Consider the following 26,225-nt stretch of genomic DNA (forward strand, 5'->3'; position numbering starts at 1 on the left):
GGCCCTACCTGGGGCCTCTCCCGAATCCCCAGGCCTCTACTCTCTGAAAGTCTACGCACTGGTGAAGTTTGTGCTTCCCCTGCTGGGACACCAGAGCCAGGAGAACAGGGCCATACCAACACTCCCCCGTGGACCTCTCAGCCCCCAACCAGTGCCTGGCACACAGGAGGAGCTCGTAAGGTATTGTTGAAAGGAAGGAACAAGAAAGGAAAGAAGGGGAGGCAGGAATGCAGGATCACTGTCCTCAAAGAATTTAGCAGGGTCTGAAAGACAAATGCTTGGTGGGATCATTGCGACCAAGAGGAGGCACAAGCTCCTGGGGCCAGCGGGGGCGGGGCGGGGGCGGATGCCTGGCACCACTCAGGGCTGACGGGCTCTATGGAGAGGATGGAGGTGCTGACCTGTAGGGGAGCTCACTAGGTGGATGGCGGACAGGAGGGGGGATGGGGAGGCATCCAGGCAGGAAGCAGGGTGTGCAAAAGCACAGGGTGAGGAGCACCGGGGGCATGTTTGGGAGGTGGGACAGAGAATGCTCAGAGTATGTTGGTTTTATCTCAGGGGACAGCAAGAGGCACCTGGCATCTGACATTTCGGGTCTGCTTTAGGCTGGTGAAGGGCAAAGCCCACTGTGCCCGTGACAGATGCTGGGGTGCAGGCGTTGGGGGAGGAAACTGAGGAAGGTTCAAGTCTGGGGCATGCAGTGCACTCAGGGGCCCAAATTCCACGTTCTCTCACTCACTGAAGTCAAAAGCTCTGCCATGTGAGCTCATGGGGACGTAGGAGTTTATGGGAAGCAGGTCATGTCATCTCCCCATGCTCAACCCCTCGCCCGCCTTGGAAGACCACGACCCTTGCCTTCCTCTTCCTCCCCGCACCCCCTCCTTCCCTTCCTCAGGTTTGCCACTTTCAGGCTCACTGGGCACCTCCCAGCCCAGGCCAGGACCAGGTCCCTCACCTTCTGGAGCTGACAGTCTACGGAAGGGGTCCGGTTGTAAACAAAAGAGCCCACCACCCAGTATTATGTCATCTACCATTCCCAGCACTCCCGAGGTGGATGTGGGACACCTTTGCTGTGGACACACAAGGACGGCGGGGGGGGGGTCAGCCGAGGCTTCGCGGACGGGCAACACGGAACCAAAAGGTGAAGGGCAAACAGGGTAATTTGGGGCAGAGAGGGAAGCACCCCCGCAAGCAAAGCAGGTGCCGCGTGAAGGCCGTGCGGCAAGAAGGCCCAAAGGACGGGAGGAGTAAGGACGTCTCTGCAGGGCCGGAGCTGGCCTGCGGAAGGGGAGCGGAGGGCAGCGTGCGGCTGTGTGCAGACCACCAACCGCCAGCTGCCACATGCCCACAGCAAGGTGTTCTGTCCTCAACCCCAGACCACTGGGGACCCACATGGGGGTACTGGGTCAGAGGTTGGAGGTGGCCAAGAGCGGGTGATGGAAGCAGGTAGAAGGCTGCTCTGGGTGTTCACAGCAACACGGAGGAGGCAGGAAGAAGAGATTTTCAAGGCGCAGGTGCAGGGCTTGATGCCACGGGGAGGGGAGGGGAGGGACTGAAGACTCGGCCGCTCCTGGGCCGTGTCATGGGAGGGATGGCGTAGCCGTTCTTGGAGAAGTGGGCTGCCAGGGAGCAGGGCTGACTTTGGTTTGGGGCAGCTATATGGAGACGCTGAGGCCCCCAAGAGGGGCGGTTCAGGGGCTGGCAGTGGGGTGTCCAGGTTTGGGGTTCAAGGCTTCACAGTGCAGTGACGATGCCCCTTCCTGCCTGCTTATCCCCATCCCAGGTGGGGTTACGCCCTCCCCCAGCAGTGTTCCTGACACCTTCTTGTGGACTGCTCTCTGTTGGGGAGTACTTAGCCAAGCCACTGTGGATGCAACCCGGATGACTCCTTGTCACCCCAATACCGGGACCAGTGACGGCTGGTCCTTTCCCAGGAAGAAGCCAGGTGATGCTGGCTCTCAGACACGGCTTGATGCCACGGGTACAAAGACCCAGGCACCTTGCCTGAACTGAGAACATCTCTGAAGTGCCACCCATCTCCAGACGTCCCTTTGGGATGACCAAGGCTGCATCACTGTTCAACTCCTCCCGCTACCCAGTTCTACTTCCCTCCCGGCTCAGAGGTGTCATTCGAGAGAGCCCCCCCCACCCCCAACAATGTATCTCCCTCCCAGAGTCTGCTTCCTGGGGGACCAAGATAGCACATCTCTCCTCCTTGACCATGAGCTTTCAGGGTCTGGCTGAGTCCTGTTACATCAAAGGACGTGGATAAATGCATTTTGGACAGCATGAACAATCATGACTCAGCCAGAACGTCCTACATGGTCCTGAATGCAAACAAGACAGACCCAAGTCCCAAACGTGTGATGAATTCCTTGCACCACAGGACCATATATAAATGTATAATATATATGCATGCGTGTGTATATATATATATATATATGACTTATTTATTTGAGGGAGAGGGAGGGCATGAGCAGGGGGAGGGGCAGAAGGAGAGGGAGAGCAAGAATCCTCAAGCAGACTCCCCGCTGAGCACAGATTTTTTTCCCCCCCACCACTACCAACTATGCAGGGCTCCATCCCAGGACCCTGAGATCATGACCTGAGCCGAAATCAAGAGCCAGTGGCCCAACCGACTGATTTACCTAGGCACCCCCACAGGATCCAATTTTTAATTCTGAAATATGGTTGTCATGGAGGTGTATGGCACAGGCCCTTAATTCTTGGGGTCTTCATCTGACTGCGGAGCAGCCGGGAGGGGTGGCTGGGACTCGGCTGTGCGGCCAGATGCCCGGGTAGGGTTCCCATCCTGCTTGGGTGAGTGGCAAATGGTACTTGTGCCTCAGTTTCTCCGGCTAGCAACCTGGGATGGCGTTCTGGCAGCATAGTGCCTAACAGCCAAAAAGCAGAAGCAGCCCAGCTTGTCCCTCAATGGATGAATGAATAAACAGGGTGTGCTATCTCCATGCGATGGAGTGTCACCAGGCCATAGAAAGGAATGAGACGTACTGACATACGCTACAGCATGGCTGGACCCTGTAAACATTATGCTGAGTGAGAGAAGCCAGAAATTTACATGAAATGTCCAGGACAGGCAAATCCGCACAGAAAAAAAAGCAGAATAATGGGCGCCTGAGCCCCAGGGAAAGAGGAATGGGGAGTAACCGCTAATGGGTACAGGTTTCTATCTGGGGTAATGTACATGTTTTAGGGATTAGGTAGTGGTGATGATTGCAGAGCGCTATGAATATGCTAAATACCACTGAATTGTACACTTTAACATGGTTAAATTTTGTGCTATGGAAATTAGCTCTCCATAAAAAACAACAACAACAACAAAAGAAATAGGGATAATGAAAAGCATCTCCCGTATAGACATAAACCGCTCAGAACACGGCCTGGCATAGAACAGATACTCGTTATGTGTTAGCAATGAAGATGGACGATGCCAATTAGAAATATTGAGGAGTTTCTCCAATGGCACACACTCTGAACGCCAGGTGGACCCTGGACCCAGCTCCCTGAGCTACCCCCAAAGGCAGATTCCACCTCAGCCAACACCCACCTGAAATTCACACGAAGATGACGTAACCTTTTTTAAGGACGCCACTCTCCTTTGCCCGTGTGGGATGTGGCTGAGCTAAACTGTTTCTGGGGAGAGCAGCTGGGTGTAGGATCTGGTCTGCCTCCAGAGAGGGGCTGCGATCACACCCTCAGAACAGGCGCTGGGCTGGTGACAATCACAACCCTGGTCGTGCGCCAACCCTTGGACATGGCATCGCAGCGGCAGGGGCTTGGGGTGTGCATGGTGGGGGACTGGTGCCTGCAAAGAACGCCGGCAGGCTGGTAGCAGAATAAGAGGCCCGAGGATAGAGGAGCTGGTCTGCTCTAATAAAAATAGCGTTTTTATAATGTCTTGACTGGTGTGTTTGTCAAAAGGGGATGACTTCAAGCTGGTGAGGAGGTCTAGGAATAGAAACTGGCTGGCAGAGAAGCCAGGCTTGCCGGCTGCAGGAGAGAAGGCATTTCGTTTGTATAGAAGGAAAGGAAGGGGCAGGGAGGGTCTCTTCCAGCCCCTGGAGGAGCCTGTGTCCTGTCCCAGGGCAGGTTCTAACAGTGGGACAATAGTCCACAGCTTCCATGCTCTCTTTGGCTTCTTCCTCGCTCCTTACAACTCATAACCCGCCACTGAGCTTTGCTGTGAAACACAGATCTCTGTGGCTCCCCTCGTCACAAGCCTGCCAAGTATGGTGGGTCAGGAGGCAGAGGCACCTTGGGGGGCCGCGTGGCAGTACCCACCCAAACGAGACCAAACAAAACGCTGCATTGCTTCGATTTACTCAGACCCAGCCACTTCACTCCTTGGAAGCCTCTGGAAAGATACAGGTGCTGGAGGAGAAAGGCACAAAATGCTAATGCCCTCCCACTGGGAAATGGCTAAATAACCCATGGTCTGTCTGAACCAGACTGTAACAAGTTGGGAAAAAAAAAAAAGACCTAGGATCATTTGTAACACCAAGGATGGATCTCCAACATGTAGTTCAAGAAGGCTAGTTACAAGTTATAAAAGCACATCGCCCAACAGCACATTCATTATGATACCATTTTGTTAAAATACATGCACTCCCCAAATACATGTATTTTACAGATACAATTGGGTATATGGAGGCACACCGAAAGGTCTGGAAGGATGCATGCGTGGCAAGCTCCTGACAACAGTTACAACAGAGGGGGAGGCTGGGTTTAGGGAGGGGTGGGAACGGACAAAGCCCAGAAGCTTAAAAATAATTTTCTGAAGGAAGTTGTTCTCATGTATTACTAATGACCTCGACCGATCCTACCTCCCTTCTCAAAAAAACGGGAAAAAAGGCAGGGGCGCCTAGGTGGCTCAGTTAAGGCCTCTGACCCTGGCTTTCGGCACAGGTCATGAACTCAGGGTCAGGAGATCCAGCCCTGCTGGTTGGCTCCATGCTGAGTGTGGAGACTGCTTAAGAGTCTTTCTCTCCCTCTACGTCTCCCCCACGACCCTGCTCCTGCCACCCTGTGCTCACTCTCTCTCTGGGGAAAAAAAAAAAAAAAAAAATCAATGGTTTCACATTCCAGATAGATGAAGCTTGACATGGTTTTCCCTCTGAATTCCAGATTTTCAGATCCAGTAGCCTGCTTAAGGTCTTGAGAGGTTTTGAGCTGATTTCTTGCCCCTAAAAGCTGCTCCCACTCCTCCCCATTTCAGGTATTAACCGACCTCTGTTTTCTGGTTGCTCAGGCAGGACCTGAAAAGCCCTTGGTTCCCCTCTTTCTCCCCCACACATGGCCAACCCAACAACAAATCCACGTGGCTCTCCCTTCACCGTGCTCGGGACGCAGCCCCTTCTCTGCACCGCCACTGCCGCCCCCAATCCCAGCCACCATCACCTCCACGGGGATTCTGCCGGGGGACCCCAGTGATCTCCTGCTTCTGCCCTTGCCCCAGGGTCTAGTCATACACACAGTCAGAGAGCACATGCTGCTACAATGTTTGGTTCTGGCCCCCTCCTGCCCAAAGTGCTCCTCACTCGGACAAAAGCCCAAGTCCTTCTAAACGGCCACAAGGCCCTATACGACCCGGCCTCCCCCCGTGTCCTTGCCTCCCCTCCCGCTAACCCAGCCCCACAGCCCCCACCCTTGGGACTTCTGTCCCAGCTCTCTCCCCCTTACTTCCTTTAGTCTCTGCTCCCTTCTCACGGGGGCCTTCCTGGGGACCCCGGCCCAGCACTCCCCATCCCTTTCCCTGCTCTATTTTTTTTCTCTGACACCCTTCATATTTCACTTATTCATTTGCCCAGGGTCTGCCTCTAACCATCAGGACACGAGCTCTGTGCGGTGTGGATCTGTGTGTTTCTCTACTGCAGAACCGACAGGACCATGGACAGTGCTGGGGACACCAAGTCCACGTATGAATGAGCAAACAGTTTTCCCTACGGGGCCCCAGTCACCCCCTTTGCTCCTCGGACATATCGTTTGCTTCTATCCCAACAAACTACTTGCTGGCCCCCTGAACTTCTGTGTATGTTCACGTGTGTGCTGCACCTGTTCTTTTTTGTCTGTTACCCCAATACCCCAATCCTACCCACTCATTGTTCTAGCTTCAGCGTCATTTCCTCGTTGAAGCCCTGGCCAACACACGTCCCCCTCGCTATCCTGTTGGCTCATTTACAGGCTTCCTCCTCTGGAATCCCGTACTTTCTCCTTGTTCCAGAGTTGATAAACTGCTACGATTTATAGAATCGATTACTCTGCACTGGCCACATGGGGTTTACATGTTATTATCTCACTGAATCATCATAACAACCGACAAAGTGGGTATCTGTATAATCTCCACTTTAAAGTTATGGAAACTGAGGCACAGAGAGTCACCAGTTAAAAAGTGAAACCGCTGGAATTTGAATCTGGCTTTACTGGACTCCAAAATCTGTGGTTATACTCTTAAGTGTTAAGTCCTTCCACAAAGCTTTGAGTTCTGTAATGGCATCTGCTGAGTCACTAAAGAAACAGGCAAGCCAGGGAGCCAAGGATCTCAGGGCCCTGGGCTAGGGCTGGACCGTGGTGATGACACAAGGTGGCCCTGAGCTCTGTGGCCCGAGACACTGGCCAGCCCTGACCGACCTCATCATAGAGGTCATCCTGGGACAATGTGACCCAGGGTATGGGACGCATGTCGTATAGACATGAGCTTCAGCACCAGACAAAACCACCGTCAAGTCCTGGTCCCTCTACTTACTGGCTGTGTGACTTTGGGTCTCTCTTTCATTTATAAAATGTACAGGGGGCCTCTGGACGTTGACCTGTTCCATGGCCATAGGTTACAGCACTGAGACTCCCACAGGCCATGTCCAGACAGGACGACATTGCCACTCACCGCATGTGCCTGGACTAGGAGCAGGCCCCTGACCCAGGCAGGGCCACTAATCCTGCAGAACTGGGACTGACAGGCTCAGGGAGGATCTGGAAGCTCTTGAATCTCTTGAAATGAACAACGTGAGCTCAGGTGTTGCTCGTGGGATGACTTTCTGCCCGGTGAAATGAGGAGAGAAAGCTGGTTTGTACCAAGTGTGAAGAATGACAGATGCTGACAGACCTAAAGATAAGAGCCACTGAGAAGGATTTTCTGGGACCCTACAAGGTTGTAGGCTCTGGTTCACCGTTCTTGACACCCAGGTGCGTCCCTACCCTTGTCTTCTGAGAGGTGGCCACACTGCAGAGTCTTTTTCTTTTTTTATGACTTACTTATTCACCTTAGAGAAAGAGAGAGAGAGCATGCACGAGTGAGCAGGGGGAGGGGAAGAGAAAGACTAATCAAGCAGAAGATTTTCTGTATATGAGTACAGAGTCGGATGCAGGGCTTGATCCCAGAACCCCAAGATCATGACATGGGCCGAAATCAAGAGTCAGCCACCCAACTGACTGAGCCACCCAGGCACCCCTACACTGCAGTCTTGTAACGAAGTAACATAGTCCTTCTCCCAAAGCTAAAGGTTTTTGTTTTAAACGGAGTCCTAAGTAATGCAAATACTTCCCTTGCAGACTTTTATAATAAAAGTAATATATGAAAAGTGCTTATCTCAGTGCCTGGTCTGTGGCAAATAAGAATGGATACATGGTTGCTAATGTTACTATTATTATAATCAAGCCACAAGGACAGACGATTACAGGAACTGGACGAATTAATCAACTTTGTGCAGTCATCTAAATTACTCTTCCCCTGAAGGGTGGCATGCCACGGGGTTTTGTCCTTGATCCTATCCCAAGCCATCATTGATCAATGGCTAGATCTGGCCGTGGAAGGCTGCTTATGAAGTCTGCAGATGACATTCGGATGGGAGGCACACGGAGTAAGCTGGATGACGAAATCCATGCTCAGATCAATTTCTACAGGCTAGAGATGGATCGAGAACAGCTTGAGAGAGTGCAGCACGGCCAAGGAAAAGGTCCTCTACAAGGAGAGGCACTGGGAGAGAAGTCTGGCTGGAGGCAAGTTCAGGAAACAAAGACAGGGCCTTTTGCTAATGTGGTTAGTATGAGCTAACAGCATGGTGTGGCTGCCAAAAGCTACCGCCGCCACAGCACACACAATGTGTTTGAAATTCCTTAAAATAAGAGGATAGGAAGTAATGTGTTTTGGCACCTACTGTATGCCGAGCCCCACATTAAACTCTTGATGTACTGTTTCAGTTGATAGTCTCATGAACCTGGAGGTGGGTGCTATGATCATTCCTCCCATTTGTCACGTGGGGAGGCAGGGGCTTAGAGAAGTCAATGGACTTGGCCAATGGAGTAGAGAGCCGAGTTAGTATCTGAATCCAGTTCTTATTAAGAAGTACACACCATCTCTATAGTCTACGTGAATCAGTTCATAGTTGGAATGTTCAGTCTGGTTCCAACATAGTGTCTTTTTAGAGAAAGATGAACTTGTTCAGATGAACATGACCAGGAAGGCGAAAACCGTTCACAAGAAGTCACTTTGAGACTGAACTGAGTTGGAAAGACCGAGGGCAAGTACACACGTCAACCTCTCCTGCCCAAGCCCACAGAAATGGCCCCATTTAAAGTCCACGAGAGCACGGGAAAATAAAGAGGGGGTGCTCCTGGTAGAGTCCGGATGTCGAGATGTCCCTGGGAAAGGGATGGTGGAGAGAACTGGGCCAATGAAAAGAAACACGGGCCAAACCAGAAGCTGGGAAGGCTTGCTGCAAAAGGGGAAGGGAGTCATGGGCTGCTCCAAAGCAGGAGGAAGCACATTCTCTGCGAGGAGATAATCTGAAGTCAGAGCTCAAAGACACGGACTGCAAACTTCTGTGAGGGCACGAACAGGTAGCTCTTTGGTTCACCTAGCTTGTCGTTCTGTGACTAGGGGTCTCTGGGACAGAAAAGCAGGACATATCTAGAAGGGAAAAGAAGATCCTGTGCTCAGAAGACAAACTATTAGCACCACACTTCTCGTAGCAAGTTCCGCACCTCTGACTTGATCACTGGCAGCTAAAAAGAAATGGGTTCAGGGGCACCTGGGTGGCTCAGTCGCTTGAGTGTCTGAGTTTTGATTTTGGCTCAGGTCATGATCTCAGGGTCATGAGATCAAGCCTTACGTTGGGCTCCAGGCGGGGTGTGGAGCCTGCCCAAGATTTTCTTCCTCCCTGTCCTTCCCCAACTTGCACTGTCTTGCAAAAAAAAAAGAAAGAAAGAAAAAGAAATACATCCACAGAGATGAAAACAAGAGCCCACAGAACACAGAAGAAGCACATACTCATGAGTCACCGAACATTCCAGGACAACTCATACCATGAAAGAGAGGGGCCAACTCAATTAACAGAAGGACAACAACCAAAGACATCAGGATAGTGATGCAAACAGAGACATTTGAAGTATATTTAATACTTTTGGAGGGATAATGGGGGACACTGTCTTCATCAAACAAGAATAACCTAGTATGGAGAAGAATTAATTAGAAATCATGAATGAAAGATTTAATCATCAAAATAAAAAAATCAAAAGACAGTGAAGAGCAGCCTAGATACAGACAGAGAGAAAATCACTGAGCTGGAAGATGAGGGAGCGGTATTTACCCAAAACACAGGAATGAGGACAAAGAATATTGACAAAAACATAAAAGGCTGTTAATACCCAGTATTGGCAAGATTGCTGGCATTCTCAAATATTTTTGGGAGGAATGTAAATTAGGTTTTTCTTATGAGGGTATTTCCAGATTTCTTGCCACTGGAGCCACACGAATTCTTGCTGTCAAGCCCAGGGTGAGCCAATTACAGCCTATAGGCCAAATCTGGCCTGCCACCTATCTTTGTAAATAAAGTTTTATTGGAACAGCCACACCCACTCATTTACATATTGAATTGGCTGCCTTCCTGGGATAATGACAGAGCTGAGGAGCTGTGATAGAGACAGTGTAGCCTATGAAGCCTAAAACATGTATTATCTGACCTTTTACAAAAAAAACTTGCTGACCCCCAATTTAGGCCTTATTAGTTGGCTTTTCTGTTATGTGCAGCCAAATACCTCCCCAAGGAAACAATGAATAGAACTGTACAAATAGAATGAGGTCTAGAAAGATGAACATTCCACTGAGAACTGGCTATTTCCAGGTGTACTCCCTTGCACAAATTCTTAAAACTATATATTTAAGATCATCCACTTTATTGTATGTTAAGTTATAGCTCAATAAATAAAAAGCTGAAAATAAGAATGGAAGGTAGGCATCTCTTTTTTTCTTTTCTTTTTTTTTTTTTTTAAAGATTTTATTTATTTATTTGTCAGAGAGAGAGCGAGCGAGAGCGAGCACAGGCAGACAGAGTGGAAGGCAGAGTCAGAGGGAGAAGCAGGCTCCCTGCGGAGCAAGGAGCCCGATGTGGGACTCGATCCCAGGACGCTGGGATCATGACCTGAGCCGAAGGCAGCTGCTTAACCCACTGAGCCACCCAGGCGTCCCTTTTTTTTTATTTAAAGAGAGAGAGCGGGGTTGGGGGGCAGAGGGACAGAACAGAGAGAGAATCCCAAGCAGGGTCCACACTCAGTATGGAGACTGATGTAGGACTTGATCTCACGCCCCTGAGGTCATGGCCTGAGCCACAATCAAGAATCAGTCGCTTAGCTGTGGAGCCACCCAGGCACCCTGGAGGGCAGGCATTTCTAATTGTCCCACAGCACGATCCTAATCCTGACATATAGGTACGTGTGCACAAAAGAGCCAAAAGGAAACATGAAAGCAAGTGAGTGGCGTGATCTAGGTGTAGAATAGTGACGGATTGGTGTACCTTTTCCGTATTTTCTAATTTCTTAACAGTCAGCGTCCATTAGCTCTGGAATCACAAAGAGACGAAAAATGTCTAGTATGGGCCCCAGCCAGGTGGGTGTGGATGGACCAGCCCCACCTCTGGCAGCACAGCTGGACAGGATGCCCCTGGGGAGAAGGGAGGACCACACACATGTCCACGTACTCCGTTTCAGTTCCACTCTGCAGATGCGGAAACGGAGGCACAGACCTACACAACGGAAGCAGCTACCTTGCCAACGCTCCACAGCTAGAGCCAGGAAGCGAGCGCCAACAGTCCGGGCTAGACCCTGCCCTGTCCTTGATCCCTCCTGCCGCTCCCTCTCTCTTGTGCCAACCATCTTCAGGGGCATCAACAAAGTATGAGCTTCCCAAAGAATATTTTTTTGGAAGAGTTTAGGTTTCTAGATCAAAAAAAGGAACAGAAAAGAAGTGGAGCACTTCAATGAATTTGCTTATATTTGCTTCACAATTTGGGGCTGAATCATAGAGTGGGGGTGGGGGTGGAGCACATACTCTCTTCTCTGGCCTCAGGTTGGAATCCAGCGGTCATTAACTGCACTTGGGGACACGGGGAGTAAGTACCAGACCAGCTTGGCTTGGAGTGATCTGTCATTGCCCCTGCCTCCCTACTCACGTGCCCAGTCTTTTGGTCCCAGGAGGACGGATGCAGTCCTCCAGGGTAACTCTGAACTGGCAATAGGGTCTAGGGGAGAAGAGGGAAAGTGGCCTGTGGGAGAGCCAGTCGGTGACCCGAGTCGGGCTGGGCTTCATGCGTTCATCTCTCTCTACCTCCCCTGAGTCCTCAGACTGGGGAGGAAGGAGCGAAGATGCCCATTTTACAGATCAAGAAACTGATCCTTGCTCTTGAGGCCTACTTCCAAGATGGCCCCAAATAGGCTGCAGCCACGTGCAGCCTATTTGCCATGCCAACGCTATCCAGTGTGTGTCCCTATGCGAGGACATTAGGAAATCCGTCATTTGCAACACAGTAGAGGCCATAGCCATCGGGGACATTTCGAAAGTGAGAGTTCCGGGTGCCTAAGTGCTTCCCAAGCTGTAGGGGAATCCCCATGACCTGGGCCCCTGGCAGCCAGGCAGGCAGGAATTGTATTCCAGCAGCCCCCTGGAGGACCGAATACCCTCTTCCCCAACTGCGATCCATGGGAGCTACCCCATGGCCGGCACCAAAGCCCAACGGAGGAGCGAGGTCCTCTAGGACCAAAGAAAAACCGTCCTCTAGAAAAAAAAGAAAGTGGAAGTCATGCTGAAAAACAAAAGAAAGCAAAATGAGGCTTGGGACAGCCACAGAACTCACGTGAGGAGGAGACGCAGGCACTCGCCACTTCCCACGGTGTGCACAATGCGCGGCACCGCTGCAGCCCCGTGTTCGCAGTGGGGACTGGATAAGCTCGCCTGCTTGCCTTGAGCCAGGGACCCTCCCTTGCAAGATGAGGACCAGGCTGCTGACCTCACGGGTCTCATGAGGGCCTGACAGCGGCACTGCTGTCGGCCTCACCGTCCCCGCCGCGAGGTGGCCGTGTGCTGCACAGCTGTGACCTTCTGCCCACTCACTGTCTACCTTTCCCTGCCTTCTTCTGGGAACTGGATCCTGATTCTCCTTTGGGCAAACACCCCTTCCCCAGCAAGTGCTTCCCATGGGGTCAGCCCCGACTCCAGCCACCTCACTGGGATGCCATCAACCCTGGGCTGGCCGTGGGTCTCAAACTGTTCTCTCTGGCTGCCACTGTTGAGAGAATTATAGTAAAGCCAGGGCGGAAAGGAGAGGAAGAAATACCTGTCACTTTCTCGGGGCTTACTACACGCCGGGCCCTGCTTTGAGTGAAGCAGTGTCCCCCGAAGACACGATGAGGAGGGTGCCGCTAGCGTCCCCACTCTGCGTACGAAGAAACCGAGGCCCGCGGGTGGATACACAGTAAGTGAAGAGCTGGGGTTCAACCCCAGACCTTCTGGCTCCAGCCCCTGTACCGCTCCCCCCAACGTGTCTTCCTGCTTCTGTGAAGTGAACCTGGGGCGACTGGTGGCCAGCCTGCTCTGAGATGGAACAGCCTGCTGGGGGAGGCGGGGAGGGCGGGCTTGGATGACTCTGGAGGGACTGAACGAGAACGTGTCGCCAGCCATGCCTGGTGTGGCCCGCCCCTGAACTTTTCGGCTCCTATCAGGAAGGCTCCTATCGCCTGAACGTCTGAGAGACAGCCTGTGAACCCGGAGAAAGTGGGGGTCACAGAACCAACGGCTCTTGTCAGACTGGGGAACACAGAGGAAATGGAGGCCCAGCGAGGGGATAGTAAGGGTACCCACGGGCAGCAGTGGTGGCTGGAGCCCACGTGGCCTGGCACTGACATGGCCCCTGTCCTGCTCTTCCAGAAGTGTCCACAGGCCCTTTTCCCCCAGCAGACATGCCTTTCAAGAGGCATTCACAGGAAGCTCCTTCTCTTAGCATCATTCTCATTTCTAACCACATTCTGTATTCCACAAAGTGAATTTGGGGGTGGGGAGGTAGAGGGAGACATTTTCAAGGCAATTTCATGCCTCGGATCTGGAAATAGAGAAAACTTTGATGAAGCTCTTTTGAAGGGCACATTGTTTACCCAAAACAGACCCGGGAAGGGGAAGCTGTCAACATTATCTCTTTCTGGTCACAAATTGCGGCTCTCTGATGGGTTTTTCCTAGAGTTTAATCTTGTGCTGGAAGCTAAGCGGATACCAGAAAGGTTTCCGACGCGTCAATCTCCTTCCTGGCATTTTATCAGAAATTGATTCTCTTTGCTTTCTGAGGCTCGCATCTTAGCCCTGCTGTCAAACGTGGGTTACGGGCACTGTATCTGTGGACATGTCTCCTGGGCTCCTGGCCTGACTGTGGGGGTCTCAGAGTAGGCTGGCCATTTGGTGCAATGAGTTTCCATCACCCACAAAGGGGTGAGGAACACCGGCCCACCTGTGGCCTGTTTTTCCGTGGTAAGACCTCTCAACCACCTCTGACTCTGAAGGGATGAGCTTTCTAAATAAACAGGTGACTTTGCCCTTGCCAGTCCTAAATTACAGCACACAACATTTACTGAGCTCCTAGTCGGTGCCAAGCATTCTTGCCAGGACTTTACACATATTAAATCACTGAGTTCTTCCCAGGACCCTCCGATGCAGGCTTTCTATGATCCTTACTCCTTAGAAGAGAAAGTCAACTCACAGGCAGGACAGGCAACTGGCCTGAGTGATGGGGTGGGTAGGCTAAGAATCCAGGCTGCTTGGTTCTAGTGTTCCCAGGATCCCCTACTTTGCTAATTTGAGCCCCACCACGTGACTTGTTTGCCCTGGAGTGATCAGAAGTTGTCGGTGGCATGAAGGCTCCCCCACCTCCAAACCCTAAGAGCTGCAGAGACCAAGACCCCAAGGGGCCAAAAGACTGACAGTTGTAACTTTGCCATGGGGAATGTGGTTGGCAACTGGATGAAAAATGGATGTAGTCCTTCTCTGCCCAGAAATGTGAACTAAAAGCTTTCATTCCAGGAAAAGTACGGATTTGGAATGTCAGCTGTCACACTGGACAGGCTCTTGTAATATAGGGCTAACAGCCTGCATTGCTGTATTTTTTTTTTTCCTCCCTCACGCTTCTTCTTCTTCTTCTTCTTTAGTTATTTTTCAAATTTTTATTTTTTTTTTTACTTTTTAAAGAATTTTTAAAAATTTTTAAATAAGGGGTTGAGATCTGTAAATATGGAAGGGCCAATGCTCTATTGCCCAGAAAGCTGAAGTGGCAAGAAGCCTGGAATCGGAAATGAGGAAGGGGAAGGGTCTCTTCACTGCACGCCAGCAGAGTCTGAAACTTCCAAGTCGCTAGTCCCACTGGTGCTCTGGCAACCAGTCAAGCAAGGTGCTCAGAGCCAAGGGCCCAGGAAAAATGGCTTTTAGAAATCGAGGTGCTGGACATGCCTCCCAGTCCTTCTCCGGACAGCTGCCCTGCTCCTACTCCCTCCTGAAAAAAGCGGACTGGAGAGCATATGGGAGTGGCCACTGAATGGTCCTGGTGTGGACAGCCACACTTCACTGTGGTTAGCATGCTATAGGGTGGCCTGGAACAAAAGCTTTGCCTCTCTCGTGCTGTTGGGAGACCAAGTGGCAATGTCCGTTTTTAAAAAGAGCAACTCTTTGAGTCAGTCATTCCACTTTTAAGAATTTCAGCTTTGGACATGTGCACAAAGATGTCTGCTCGAGGGTATTCCTTAAAGTGCGCTTCTGCTAACAAATTCTCTTAACAGCCTAGAGAGCTGTCCACCAGGAATGGTAACATTATCTACGGACAGGTCCACACTCCCTTACATGCATTATTTGGTATCAGAACCAGACCAGATCAGATCAGAACTGACACGAAATTTACCACCTTTGTTTATCCTACTTAGTATGAATAATCATATTTCCCTGCAGATGTGTTAATGTGTTTGATCATAGGGTGTTGTCCCAGGCCACACTGGGATGGTGTTACTTTCTAAATTCTAAAACAGCGAAACACATTTGGCCCCAAGGGTTTCAGAGAAAGGACTGTGCTTCCGTGAATTCACAGTGGAGCACTACGCAGCTACAGAGAGGAATGGATGAGGTCCGAGAACAAGTCCTTATGGAATGCTCTCCAAAACATGGTATTAAGTGGAAAAAAAAAAAAAAATCCAAGGAAAAGGTGTCATGTGTTGTTGTGCTATCACGGAGACAAAGAGGAACAGATCTGTTCTGCATAGCTGCATGTCTACGCAAGATTTCTCGAAGGACACACCAGCCATTGCTTACTGCGCCTGCTTCTTGAGAGGGCATCTGCGGCACTGATAGCAGGAGCACTGTGTCCCCCAAATATCCTTTGGTACTGACTACCAGGTCAATCAGACTAGACTCTCTCTGCATCTGAACTGGGAGAAGGGAGGAGAGGGAAGAGCAAGACAGTGACGAGGTGCACAGAGCAGAGAAGAGTGGCGGCATGTTCGAGATGGTAGAGAGAGTCATCGGGCCTTCCCCATCCCTGGAGGCAGCCGGAATCCCGGACTCCCTCCACTGTGTTCTCCAGCTCCTCTTTTGCATGGCAAAGATGGAAGGAGTCTCTAGTCCTTGCAATGGAAGACTTTGCTTAACAGCAGGAGGTACTTGTGTGTGTGTGTGTGCATGTGTGTGTGGGTGCGCGCGCCAGTGTCCATGTGTCCATGTGTCCAAGTGTGTGTGCTTGTACGTGCATGCAAAGGGAAAGCGTAACATTTTCTTGGTGGTTGAGTTAAACGACTTTTGCAGTCCTTTACAAAGTGAGCTCAGCAGATCAGTGTGCTGTTAAGAGCATTTTTCAGAATCTCCAATCAGCGGCAAAAGAAGGCAGTCCATTATCACTGGAGACTCTCAGACTGGTTCAGAGTAGGGGCGCTGGATCTAGCCTGCCTAGGGGCATACAGCCAGGAGACTGGAAGGATGGAATCAGCTCCCAGTGCAGCTGGAGCAAGGGACATCCCTTCAGCAGGAAGTACCATCGGGCGCCTTCTCTGTCCAAGGACACGAATACCTCTCTGTTAAATATTAGACATGCTAAGAAATGATTAAAATAATGTAACAACTAACATTTATGGAATGCTTACTACGGGTCTGGTGCTGTGCGGGGTACTTTAACGCATTACTGCCTAGTAAACAGAAATCTCAAAAGGCAGTGAGAGGGGTCAAGAGAATCAGCCAAGGTCAGATGACCGGGACCTGAGGCAGGAGGAGTACACTGAGGGAACTCCGTCTCGTGCGGCCCGAGCAGCTCTGTGCTGTCCCCAGCGCCATGGCCGTGAGCCCCACAGTGCCACGGGCAACAGGATGGATGCTGGGGGGCTGATGAACACAGATCTTTTTCCTCCTTTGTGGTTTTCTTTTCCACGTTTTTAAACACTGTGTGATAAATTTACTTCCTAATGATTTTTGAGTAAACTACAATGACCACAATTTCAAAATCATGAATAATTCAAGACCAAGGGCCATAAACACTATATAATCTCTACAGGCAGAAACCATGAATACTTGTTAGAGACAAGGCCAAGAATACTTTTACCAGCTAAATGGAAAGTATCTACCGGCTTCAGGTTAACCATCGGACGCATGTTTCTGAAAGGACTGGAGCTCTTCCAAAGCCTCGCTTTACGGGGGCTCTTCCAGGAAGCCCGCTCTCCCTCCTCCAGCACCTGATGGGGGTTTATCGGTGTCTGTGGGAGGCCTTGAGAACTGGGGTGTCTCGGGGCCATGCAGGCATGCACTGCTCAGGGCAGGACCTGAGCTGAGAGCCAGGGGTTACTTAATATGGACCAAGCACTGGTTCTCAACTGTGGCTTGGGGTGTGGGGGTGGGGGTGGGGGTGTCCCACCCAAAAAGACGCTGATTTAACTGGTCTGGAAAAACGCCTAAACTTCAGGGTATTTAAAAAGCTCCAGGGTGACTCTAACGGGCAGCAATGTTTTCGACCACTGAAACAAAGCCCTTGGCATAGGGCTGGTCACAGTGCGGTTGCTGACACCTGTCTGCTGCTCAGCAGGTGTGTGTGTGTGTGTGTGTGTGTGTGTGTGTGTGTGGAGGGCAGGGATGGCAGAATGGAGGCCCTCCCCCCCACCAGCCATGGCCCAGCATTGCTTCACGGGAATAAGGCCTCTGCTGTCATTCTCCATTTTATCAAAGAAGCCAGAAGTGCACATTTTAATGCGAAAATTGTAAATGTGGACAGCTAATTTTTTTTTAATGGAATAGGGTCTGGGCCAAATAAAACACATCTTGGGGCTGAATTTGGCCTGCTGAGCTCACTGTGAATAGCCTTATCTCCTCCCCTTGCCGGGTTGGCTCAGGACCACATGGAGAAATACCCAGTCCTGACCCAGGAAGGAAACAGCATGTTCACCTGCCCTGATGCGACCAGGCCCGTGTCACCTCACCACCGAAGCAGCACGAGGCACCTGTCTGTCTGTTCCAACGAGCTCGTCTTCCCCTTGCCTTTCATGGTGAGAGTCTGATCTCTAACTAGCATCCTGTGTTAGGCATGAGTCTCAGGAAGTACAGATTTCACAGGTGATGGGGGTGTGGGTTGCAGAAGAGGAAGTGGGCAGGAAAAGCATGTTCTCATTGATCAAGATGAGCATCCTGGCAGCTTGCTATCTCTTTCTCTTGATTCTCTAACCAAACAAAAGCCCTGTTTTCTTAAAGAGTCCGCACCGTCTTTTCCAGAAAGGCCTGAAACCATTTTAAATCTCTTTTGGGGTAAAACTTAGAAATTGTGATAAACATCTCCACTCTTTGCAGAAGAGGAGGGAGATGAAGTGCTCTCGGGCAACCGGCATGATGGGAGGAGCCAGGAAAGCAGCAATCAGGGAGTCCTTGTTGCCAAGGAGAAAGACAGAGGGGCTGCGTATCTCCTTCCTGCTGCCCTGTTTTGTCGACTTCCAGTCAATGTCTTCAGGTGGATAAATGCCGTGATGTTACTCTGTGACCAAAAGCCTCGGTTAGGTTGAAATACTTCATTCCTGGCTTTGGGGGAGCCCACACTAAGTCACTTGATCAAGGGGGGCTGGGAGCCTGCTGGGGCCCATGCTCACTCCTGTTCCAAGACCCTGGAAGGACTTTGTGGGAGATACGCACACCAGCTCCTGCATCCAGAAAAATGTTCCTACCAGGAAGGAGTGACAGAATCCATTCTGGTTCAGTTTCTAGAATGGCCATCAGGGCTGACAGCTAGATGTTTTCAGCAGCACCAAGGTCCTAGCCCTCGTCCCTGGCGGGTGGCTTGAATAAAAAGGAAACCCATGCCGGCTGTTCTGGCTACAGCTGAGAAAGGAGACAAGAGGGCACAAGATGACAGCCACGGCAAAGCTCCCACGGCCCTTTGCGGTCCAACTCCAACCTGCTTCACTTGGCTGAGGATGAGGCCAACTCAGAGGACACAGGACGAATTTCAAGATTTGGTCAATAGTTAAGATGAGCCTCGTGCCTTCGCACGGTTCCCCTATACCCATCTGTGGCTACATACGACTCCAATTCAAACTCTGGGGAGCTTGAGACTGGATCCGAGGACCCTGAGGTACCGTCTGGGTCCTTGCTTCTACTTTGTACCCTCTGGCTCAGTAATCTTTTTTAAGATTTTATTTATTTGACAGACAGAGATCACAAGTGAGCAGAGAGGCAGGCAGAGAGAGATGAGGAAAGCAGGTTCCCCACTGAGCAGAGCCCCCGATGTGGGGCTCGATCCCAGTACCCTGGAATCATGACCCAAGTTTTAACCCACTGAGCCACCCAGGCGCCCCATCGGCTCAGTAATCTTGCAACCTTCCTTATCTGTGTCTGACTTTGACTTTGACCATGCTCTTCACTTGGCTTGAAAAACTGCTGCTCATTCTAAAGAGGCAGCCTGCATATCGGCTTTTCTGCCTGCCTTTCTGGAGATCACTGGCAGAGTCAGGTGAGCCCTTTTCTGTACTGAAATTCCACTCTCTTTGTGCTTCTCACATGGCGTTATGATGACCCCACTGCACATCCCTTCCATCTATACGGCACCCACCATGAGATCGGGGCTGTGTCCCTCTCATCCCTTCTGCCGGGTGCAGGGCAGGTGGGCTCAGTGCGGCAGGTTTCAAGAATGGCCGCGGTATTTGTAGATTTCCCATGCAGAGGTGAGGCCTACTTCCCCACCCCTCCAACCTGGCCTGACCGCGTGACTTGCTTTAAAGAAAACCAAGTTGGCAGAAGGGACACCATGCTGTTGGGTTCCAAGCCCAGGGCTCAAGAGGGGCTATAGCTTCTGCTCTTCATGCTCTTGACCCCCTGAACCCCCAGAAGAACAAAGCTGGCTGGCTGGCTGGTGGATGAGAAAGCACTAAAAGAGAGTTGAAGCTCTGGTATTCCCATCCCCAAGGTGACATAATCCTCACTGCAAAGGCACAGTGAGCCCAGCTGAAATCAGAACTGCTGAGCCCACACTGCTGACCCAAAAAATCATGACCTAAAAGCACTGTTGCTGACATCCCTAAAACATGGGTTTAATTTGTTACACAGACAAAGCTAACTGATACACTTTCTAAGAGACTGTTACTACCAGTGACACTCTGGTTGAGACCTCAAGGTGCCAGATATCTTCCGGACCAGGATTCAAGCTGGAGACTCCGAGAGGGACAAGCAGGAGATCCAGGCATTCTTACTCACCGGAAGGCCCCCTTCAAACCAAGCTGCCTCCCACCCACCCTCACCAGTGACACATTTACCTCCTTTTTCTCCCGCGAGCACGACCGGCTTCTGTCAGCCTTTCGCAGAGTCTGACCTGTAGCAGTTCAAAAGCAGAACCAGAGATGAAGGCTATTTTAAAGCAGCTAGTTTATCACCACAAAAGCTTTTTATTTGCAAACTGAATAGACGGGACCAATCATAATCAAATGATTTTAAGAAAATGTAGCCTATTATTATAGTGGGAAAATGCCATACTCTTGAAATAGACCAACGGCAAGGAAATGGTAATTCACACACTCGCGTCGTTTGACTGTAATGAACAAAGCCTCAGCTCTTTAATCTGGAACATTATCTGCACTCTGCCAGGGCCGACGGAAGATTTCCCAGTCGAATTACATTTTTATTAAATTGTTTGGAATTATATAAAATGCCTTCCACAAAAATGCCTTCCACAGTGTGCATACACATAACCTTTGATCAGTGCACACCAGTGGGCTTCACCAAACCCCCAAACTTGCTATCTAGGTGATGGTACAGATGTGAATTAGCAGTAATCACCCACATTTCCTATATAATGCGCAATTTCAGAGAGAATGTTGCTTTTCTTAGAAAACTGGAAGACTAACATTTGAAAGTATGCATAAATTCAACAGCTCAACATCATATGGTTTAAATATGCTGTTCCAAATGCAGTTTTCACAACTTTTATGCAAGTGTCCATTACAAAAGGATTCCTTGATGGAAAATTAATGGATTGCCTTGGTTTTAAAAGGTAACATGGGAACCTCTGCGCCTTGCCCATGTGTCTTCCAAATTACCCAGCTTTCCTCGCAGGTGGCTATTTGTGAGAAAATCAGTACCACACGTCCCATGACCCAAGAATGTTCCAAAGCAGGAGCAAAAAGACTTAGCAATGACTTATCAAGAGGCAAGAAGCGGGGACTGAGTCTCGGAGGAAAGATGTTTGTCTCTGGATGTGGTGACTTCCAATAAGTCTACATGGGTGTGGGGGGCAGAGGGTGGGGGACCTCATAGCCGGTGATGAAGCACCGGTCAAAGGAGGACACTCTTTCCAAGAAAGTGAGAATAAGGGGAAAAGCAATGATGAACCTCTGGCAATTGCCAGAATTTAGGGCCGATATTAATAAAGGATTTGGAAAAGAGGCAGCCAGAGAACTTATAGGAGACCTTGGATTATAAAAGATCATGGTAGAGTAGATGTCCTTTGGGTTATCTGCTCAGCTCATAAGGACACCCTAAGCTGCCCCCTTCTCTCTCCCTTTCCTCCCTGTCCTCGGAGGGGAGCTCCAAGGCTGTACAGGACCCCAACCTCAGTAACCCAACTGCAGTCAACTGGAATTTGAAATTCATTTCGAAAGACAGAATTTGAAATTCATTGGGGGACAGACTACCAGAGAATGCCCAGGCAGAGCAGAGTGACCTGAAATTGATCTGTCATTGCGTTCCACAGATACCCACTTAACGTACCACTGAGATGCTGGATGCCAGCAGTGGGGAAAGGCTGTACTGTGTGCAGACAGGGAGGGTCTACGAAAACACGCTGTACTTTCTACCCAACTTTGCCATGGACCTAAAATTGCTCTAAAAAATAAGGTTTATTGATTTAAAAAATTAAGAAGAAGGCCCAAAATTAAGGACCAGGGGATCTGGGCTTTTGGACCCATTTTATCCCACCTCCTGACCCCCGATGCTCTGGAGGGAAGAACCAGGGCGGCCACTCCCAGAAACCCTTGACTGCCCTTGGTCTAAGCTGTCAGTCCAGGGACTCACTGTAGGCTGTAAGGCCGACCAGAGAAGATGGCATACCGGGTCGTAGGCCACACATGGCAGGGCTGGGAGCCAGGAGACTGGCCTGGAGCTGGAAGGTGACAGGGAGGCTTGGAGACCAGGGGTCAGACCAGAGTGTTCTACCAGCAGAGGCAGTGCTTAGGTAAGTAAGTAAGATGCCAGCAGGGAGAGAGCCCCCAGAACAAAACCAGGGAGAAGGAAAGCAGAGCTAGTCCAGGGGCAAACATGGCAGTTCCCAGAGTCTGGCTGCAGCCCTTCTGGTGCTGGTTAGACACAAACTTAGGGACATGGTCCAGTGGACAGCTGACCAGTTAGGAGATTGTAGATAAGTCACAGGATCCCCCAGGATCCTTCTGGGCCATATTTTCTTCCTATTTTTTAATTTTTATTTTTATTTTAAAAGACAGGGTGAATCACCTCGGGAGTTGCTTTGTATCCCTAAAATTCTGTTACACCAATGGAGAACAGTAAGAAAAACATTAAGATGGGCCATAAAAACAACCCATTAATACAAAGAACACAAAACTTAACTACTGAAATTGGAAAGCAAATCTCTCTACCAGAGTTCATTAGAAGCTGCTTATTCATTAAATTGGAAAATAACTGGCTTATTTTCCAATGAAGATAACCCAGGCTAATTACGCGCACTTGTAATCTAACACCCAGTCCTCACACCGCTGAGCCCTCTCTCCTCCCTGTAGCTCCACGTGGAGGCTGCTCCTTCCTGCCAAGGACAGAAAGAACGTGTTTACACCGGACCTGTCCACTGCACTCAGCGTCTCGAAATACCCTCCTACTTAGATCTCATCGTATTCTCAGGACGCTCAGGGAGGGAGGTGGGAGAAGGTGACATTAGTATCAAAAGATGTCGCTTGCAAAATTGAGGTGTTCCCCCTGCATTTTGCAAGGCGACCTGTCATTTTTAGCCATGAGACCGTAAATAAGGCCAAATGTAAGTGATAGATGTGGACCTCACATTATAAAACAGACATGTGCCTGGGAACGGGGAGAAAAACACCCCAGAAATGAAAAAGACATGAAGGCATATAATATCCTCCCATGCAGGACTTCAGAAATTTTATCTGCATTTTGGACTTATTTTCAGTGGTTAGAATATTCTGACCATTTGGTTTTACTTTGCTCTAGATGTAGACCATAACACTCAGGGCTACCCTTCAGAGGGGCGGGGAGTCTTCCTCTGCATCAGAAACCATCAGGCAGGGAAAATCAGCATCAGAATTGCTCTTAACAGAGCCCTAAACCTCCTATGAAGTACAGTCCACAGGACACAGCCTTTTAAAAATTTATTATTATTTTTGTTATTGTTGTTGTTTTTTAAAGAGTTTTTTTTTTTTTTAAGTTTTATTTATTTATTTGACAGACACACAGTGAGAGAGGGAACACAAGCAGGGAGAGTGGAAGAGGGAGAAGCAGGCTTCCCGCTGAGCAGGGAGCCTGATGCCGGGCTCCATCCCAGGACCCTGGGATCATGACCTGAGCCCAAGGCGGATGCTTGATGACTGAGCCACCCAGGCGCCCTGGACACAGCCTTTTCTAACCATTGCTATAGTCTACTCCACATGTGAAATATTTGGTGCATATGGAAATGTATGCAAATACATATGCATATCATTGTGCAGTATTTCTAACTAAGTTATTCACATGGTGATTACTCCCTCTGTTTTTCCTATAAGGGTAGAAGAAGAGTGAACTTGTCCTGTAAAAGGCCAGAGAGTAAATATTTTTTATTTTTATATTTTTTAAGATTTTATTTATTTATCGAAGAGAGCAAAAGCAAGAGAGATCACAAAGGGAGAGGGAGGGACAGACTCACTGCTAAGCGGAGAGCCCCATGCAAGGCTCGATCCTAGGACTCTTGAGATCATGACCTGAGCCGAAAGCAGAAGCCTAACCGACTGAGCCACCCAGGTGCCCCTGAGAATAAATATTTTTTACCTTATAGGCCGTAAGTTCATTAAATCATAAAGTCTCTGGTGCAACTACTTGACTCGGCCATCATGTTGCAAGAGCAGCACTAGACTATATGTAAACAAATGGGGAACGCTGTGTTCCAATAAAACTTTATTCACAAACACAGGCGGCAGGCTGGATTTCACTCCCAGGCTGTAGTCTGCTGACTCTTGCTCTAGATGGACAGTACTATCCCGCTGGTATGAGCAAGGAAGAAATGAGAAGCAAACTTTAAGCGGGTGATTGAACTGCTTTTTCGAGGTCACAGAAACGTAGCTTGTAAGTGACAGGGCTCCCTGTGCTCCAATGGCCATCGTCACTAACATCATCACCATCACAATCATATTAATCATTGTGATTACCATGTGAGCTCAACTTAAGTCGGGTTTACTCTGTGCCAGGCACTGAGCTCCAGGCTAAGTCAACAAATCAACCCATGTACTCCTCTCAACTACCCAAGAAATAGGCACTATTATCCCGCTTGTCAGATGCAGTCACTGAGACCCAAAGAGGCTAGAAAATCTGCCCTAATCACCCGAGCTAGTGAGCAGAGGAGACTGATCTGGAGCTGAGCAGTCTGGCTCCAGAACCTTCAGCCCTAACCACCAGGCCACACGGATCCTTAATCAGGGTGTTAAAGACAAGTACAAGCCCACGAGAACCGATCTGGGAGGGAGTCTGATATAAGCAATTCTTTCTGTGATGCAGCTTTTCAATGTCCTTTGGACTGCTAGAGCAATTAGTAAAGGGGTTAGATGGAAATGATTTCCCCATGATCAAAGAAGACGGTGTGCCAGCAGCCGGGTAAATACCTAAGATGCCAAGAGTGGTCAGGCGGGCTCGGCGGTAGACGCTCACACCTGTCTGCTCAGGTGAAATGCTCAGCCTTGGCAGGAGGGGTTGGGCTTTGGAGAATAAATCCAGTGGAAATGCTGCCGGCAGAGAGGGCCCATGCTGGGACCTCCCCGCCACAAAGGAGCTTTGAACAAAGAACTTGTTTCTCTCCACTGGGGGGATGGTAGCGCCATGAGGTCACAAAAATGAGCTTATTTCTTCTGTTGTCCAAACAGGAGAGCTTATATTGCTCTCATTTTATATATCTGTGGAATTTAATTTAAATGTCAAATATCCCACTGAAATACCACTTAATCTCACTAATCGGACTGGCAAAAATCAGAGGTTTGACAACATCCTGTTTGCAAGAGCTAGGAAGCTGGCACTTTGGAGCACTGAGGAGAGGGGAAGTGCAGAATGACACTTTGGGTGTGTATATGGATATAAAATACCTTTGGAAGGTATTTTGACAATATCCTTAGAAGTCTAGGTGCATTTTCCTTTTGGGCCAGCAATAGCACTTCCAGGAATTCGCTGCAAAGAATTACCTCTACAAAGAGGAAATGGATGTACAAAGGTATTCACTGTATCACAATCTGCAATAACAAATGTTGCAAATGACCCGTAGGTCTGGCAGTAGGGGCTGGATGAATAAATACGGCGAATCCACACAATGGCACAGAATACTGGGAAGCTGGAAAAAAGAATGGACAAGCTCCTTGTACATAAGGAAAAAATTGATAGGCAGAAAGTATATGAACTATGCGATCTTTTGTCTAAGAGGAAAATAAGAATAAATACACCCATCCTATTTGAAGAACCACCCAGAGCTACATGTACAAAGACAAGAAATCACTGTTCCTTTTTATATTTTTTTATTTTTGAATGATGTACATGGACCTATTTCCTTTTGGAAAAATAAAAAGAAACTTAAAATATTAAATGTCCAAAGGTAGATGCAAATTTTTTAAAAAAATACAATGGAAAATGTAGATTGTTCAGGGAACCCAAGAAGGGGGAGTCAGCCAGAGGGAGCGAGAGTAGCCTCTGCGAACCTCAGCACCCCAAAGCACCCCGAAAAGACAACACAGTATCTTGGGAAGATAAACTGTCTTCTTTCAAGAGATTGATCCACGATGCGTGAAAGATAAGAATGAAATGATGACAAAATATGGTTTCTGGACATTGGAACAGCGGTTTCTTGGCTAAGCCAATACACTATCGGTAACCTGCTCCTGTATTCAAGGGCAAAGTTCGCATGAGACAGCCAGACGCGATGAGAAGGACAAAGGAAGGAGGAATAAGCCGCTGCCTTCGGCTCAGGTCATGATCTCAGGTCCTGGGATCGAGTCCCGTATCGGGCTCTCTGCTCAGCAGAGAGCCTGCTTCCCCCTCTCTCTCTCTCTGCCTGCCTCTCCATCTACTCGTGATTTCTCTCTGTCAAATAAATAAATAAAATCTTTAAAAAAAAAAAAAAAAAAAAAAAAGGAAAAGGAAACGGAGACCGGTCCGGTCCGGTCCAGCCGTCTGGAAATCGTGGCTTCCTCGTGCTTACTGAGCACCTAGC

General features: G+C 49.5%; 1 protein-coding gene across 2 annotated transcripts in view; it reads right to left on the reverse strand.

Annotated features, from left to right (window-relative positions):
- The window catches only part of KATNIP (katanin interacting protein), a 172,472-nt gene that overhangs the window by 133,909 nt on the left and 12,338 nt on the right, over positions 1-26,225 (reverse strand). For both annotated transcript variants that reach the window (XR_009407000.1, XM_059415072.1), the window contains exon 2: positions 20,083-20,138. Coding sequence is in view for 1 of the 2 variants with exons in the window: in XM_059415072.1 (XP_059271055.1) it covers positions 20,083-20,138 (56 nt within the window). In the remaining variant the exon portion in view is untranslated. The remainder of the gene's footprint in view (positions 1-20,082; positions 20,139-26,225) is intronic.

Source organism: Mustela nigripes, chromosome 11 (assembly GCF_022355385.1).
Source record: "Mustela nigripes isolate SB6536 chromosome 11, MUSNIG.SB6536, whole genome shotgun sequence".
In the NCBI taxonomy this organism is placed as follows: domain Eukaryota; kingdom Metazoa; phylum Chordata; class Mammalia; order Carnivora; family Mustelidae; genus Mustela; species Mustela nigripes.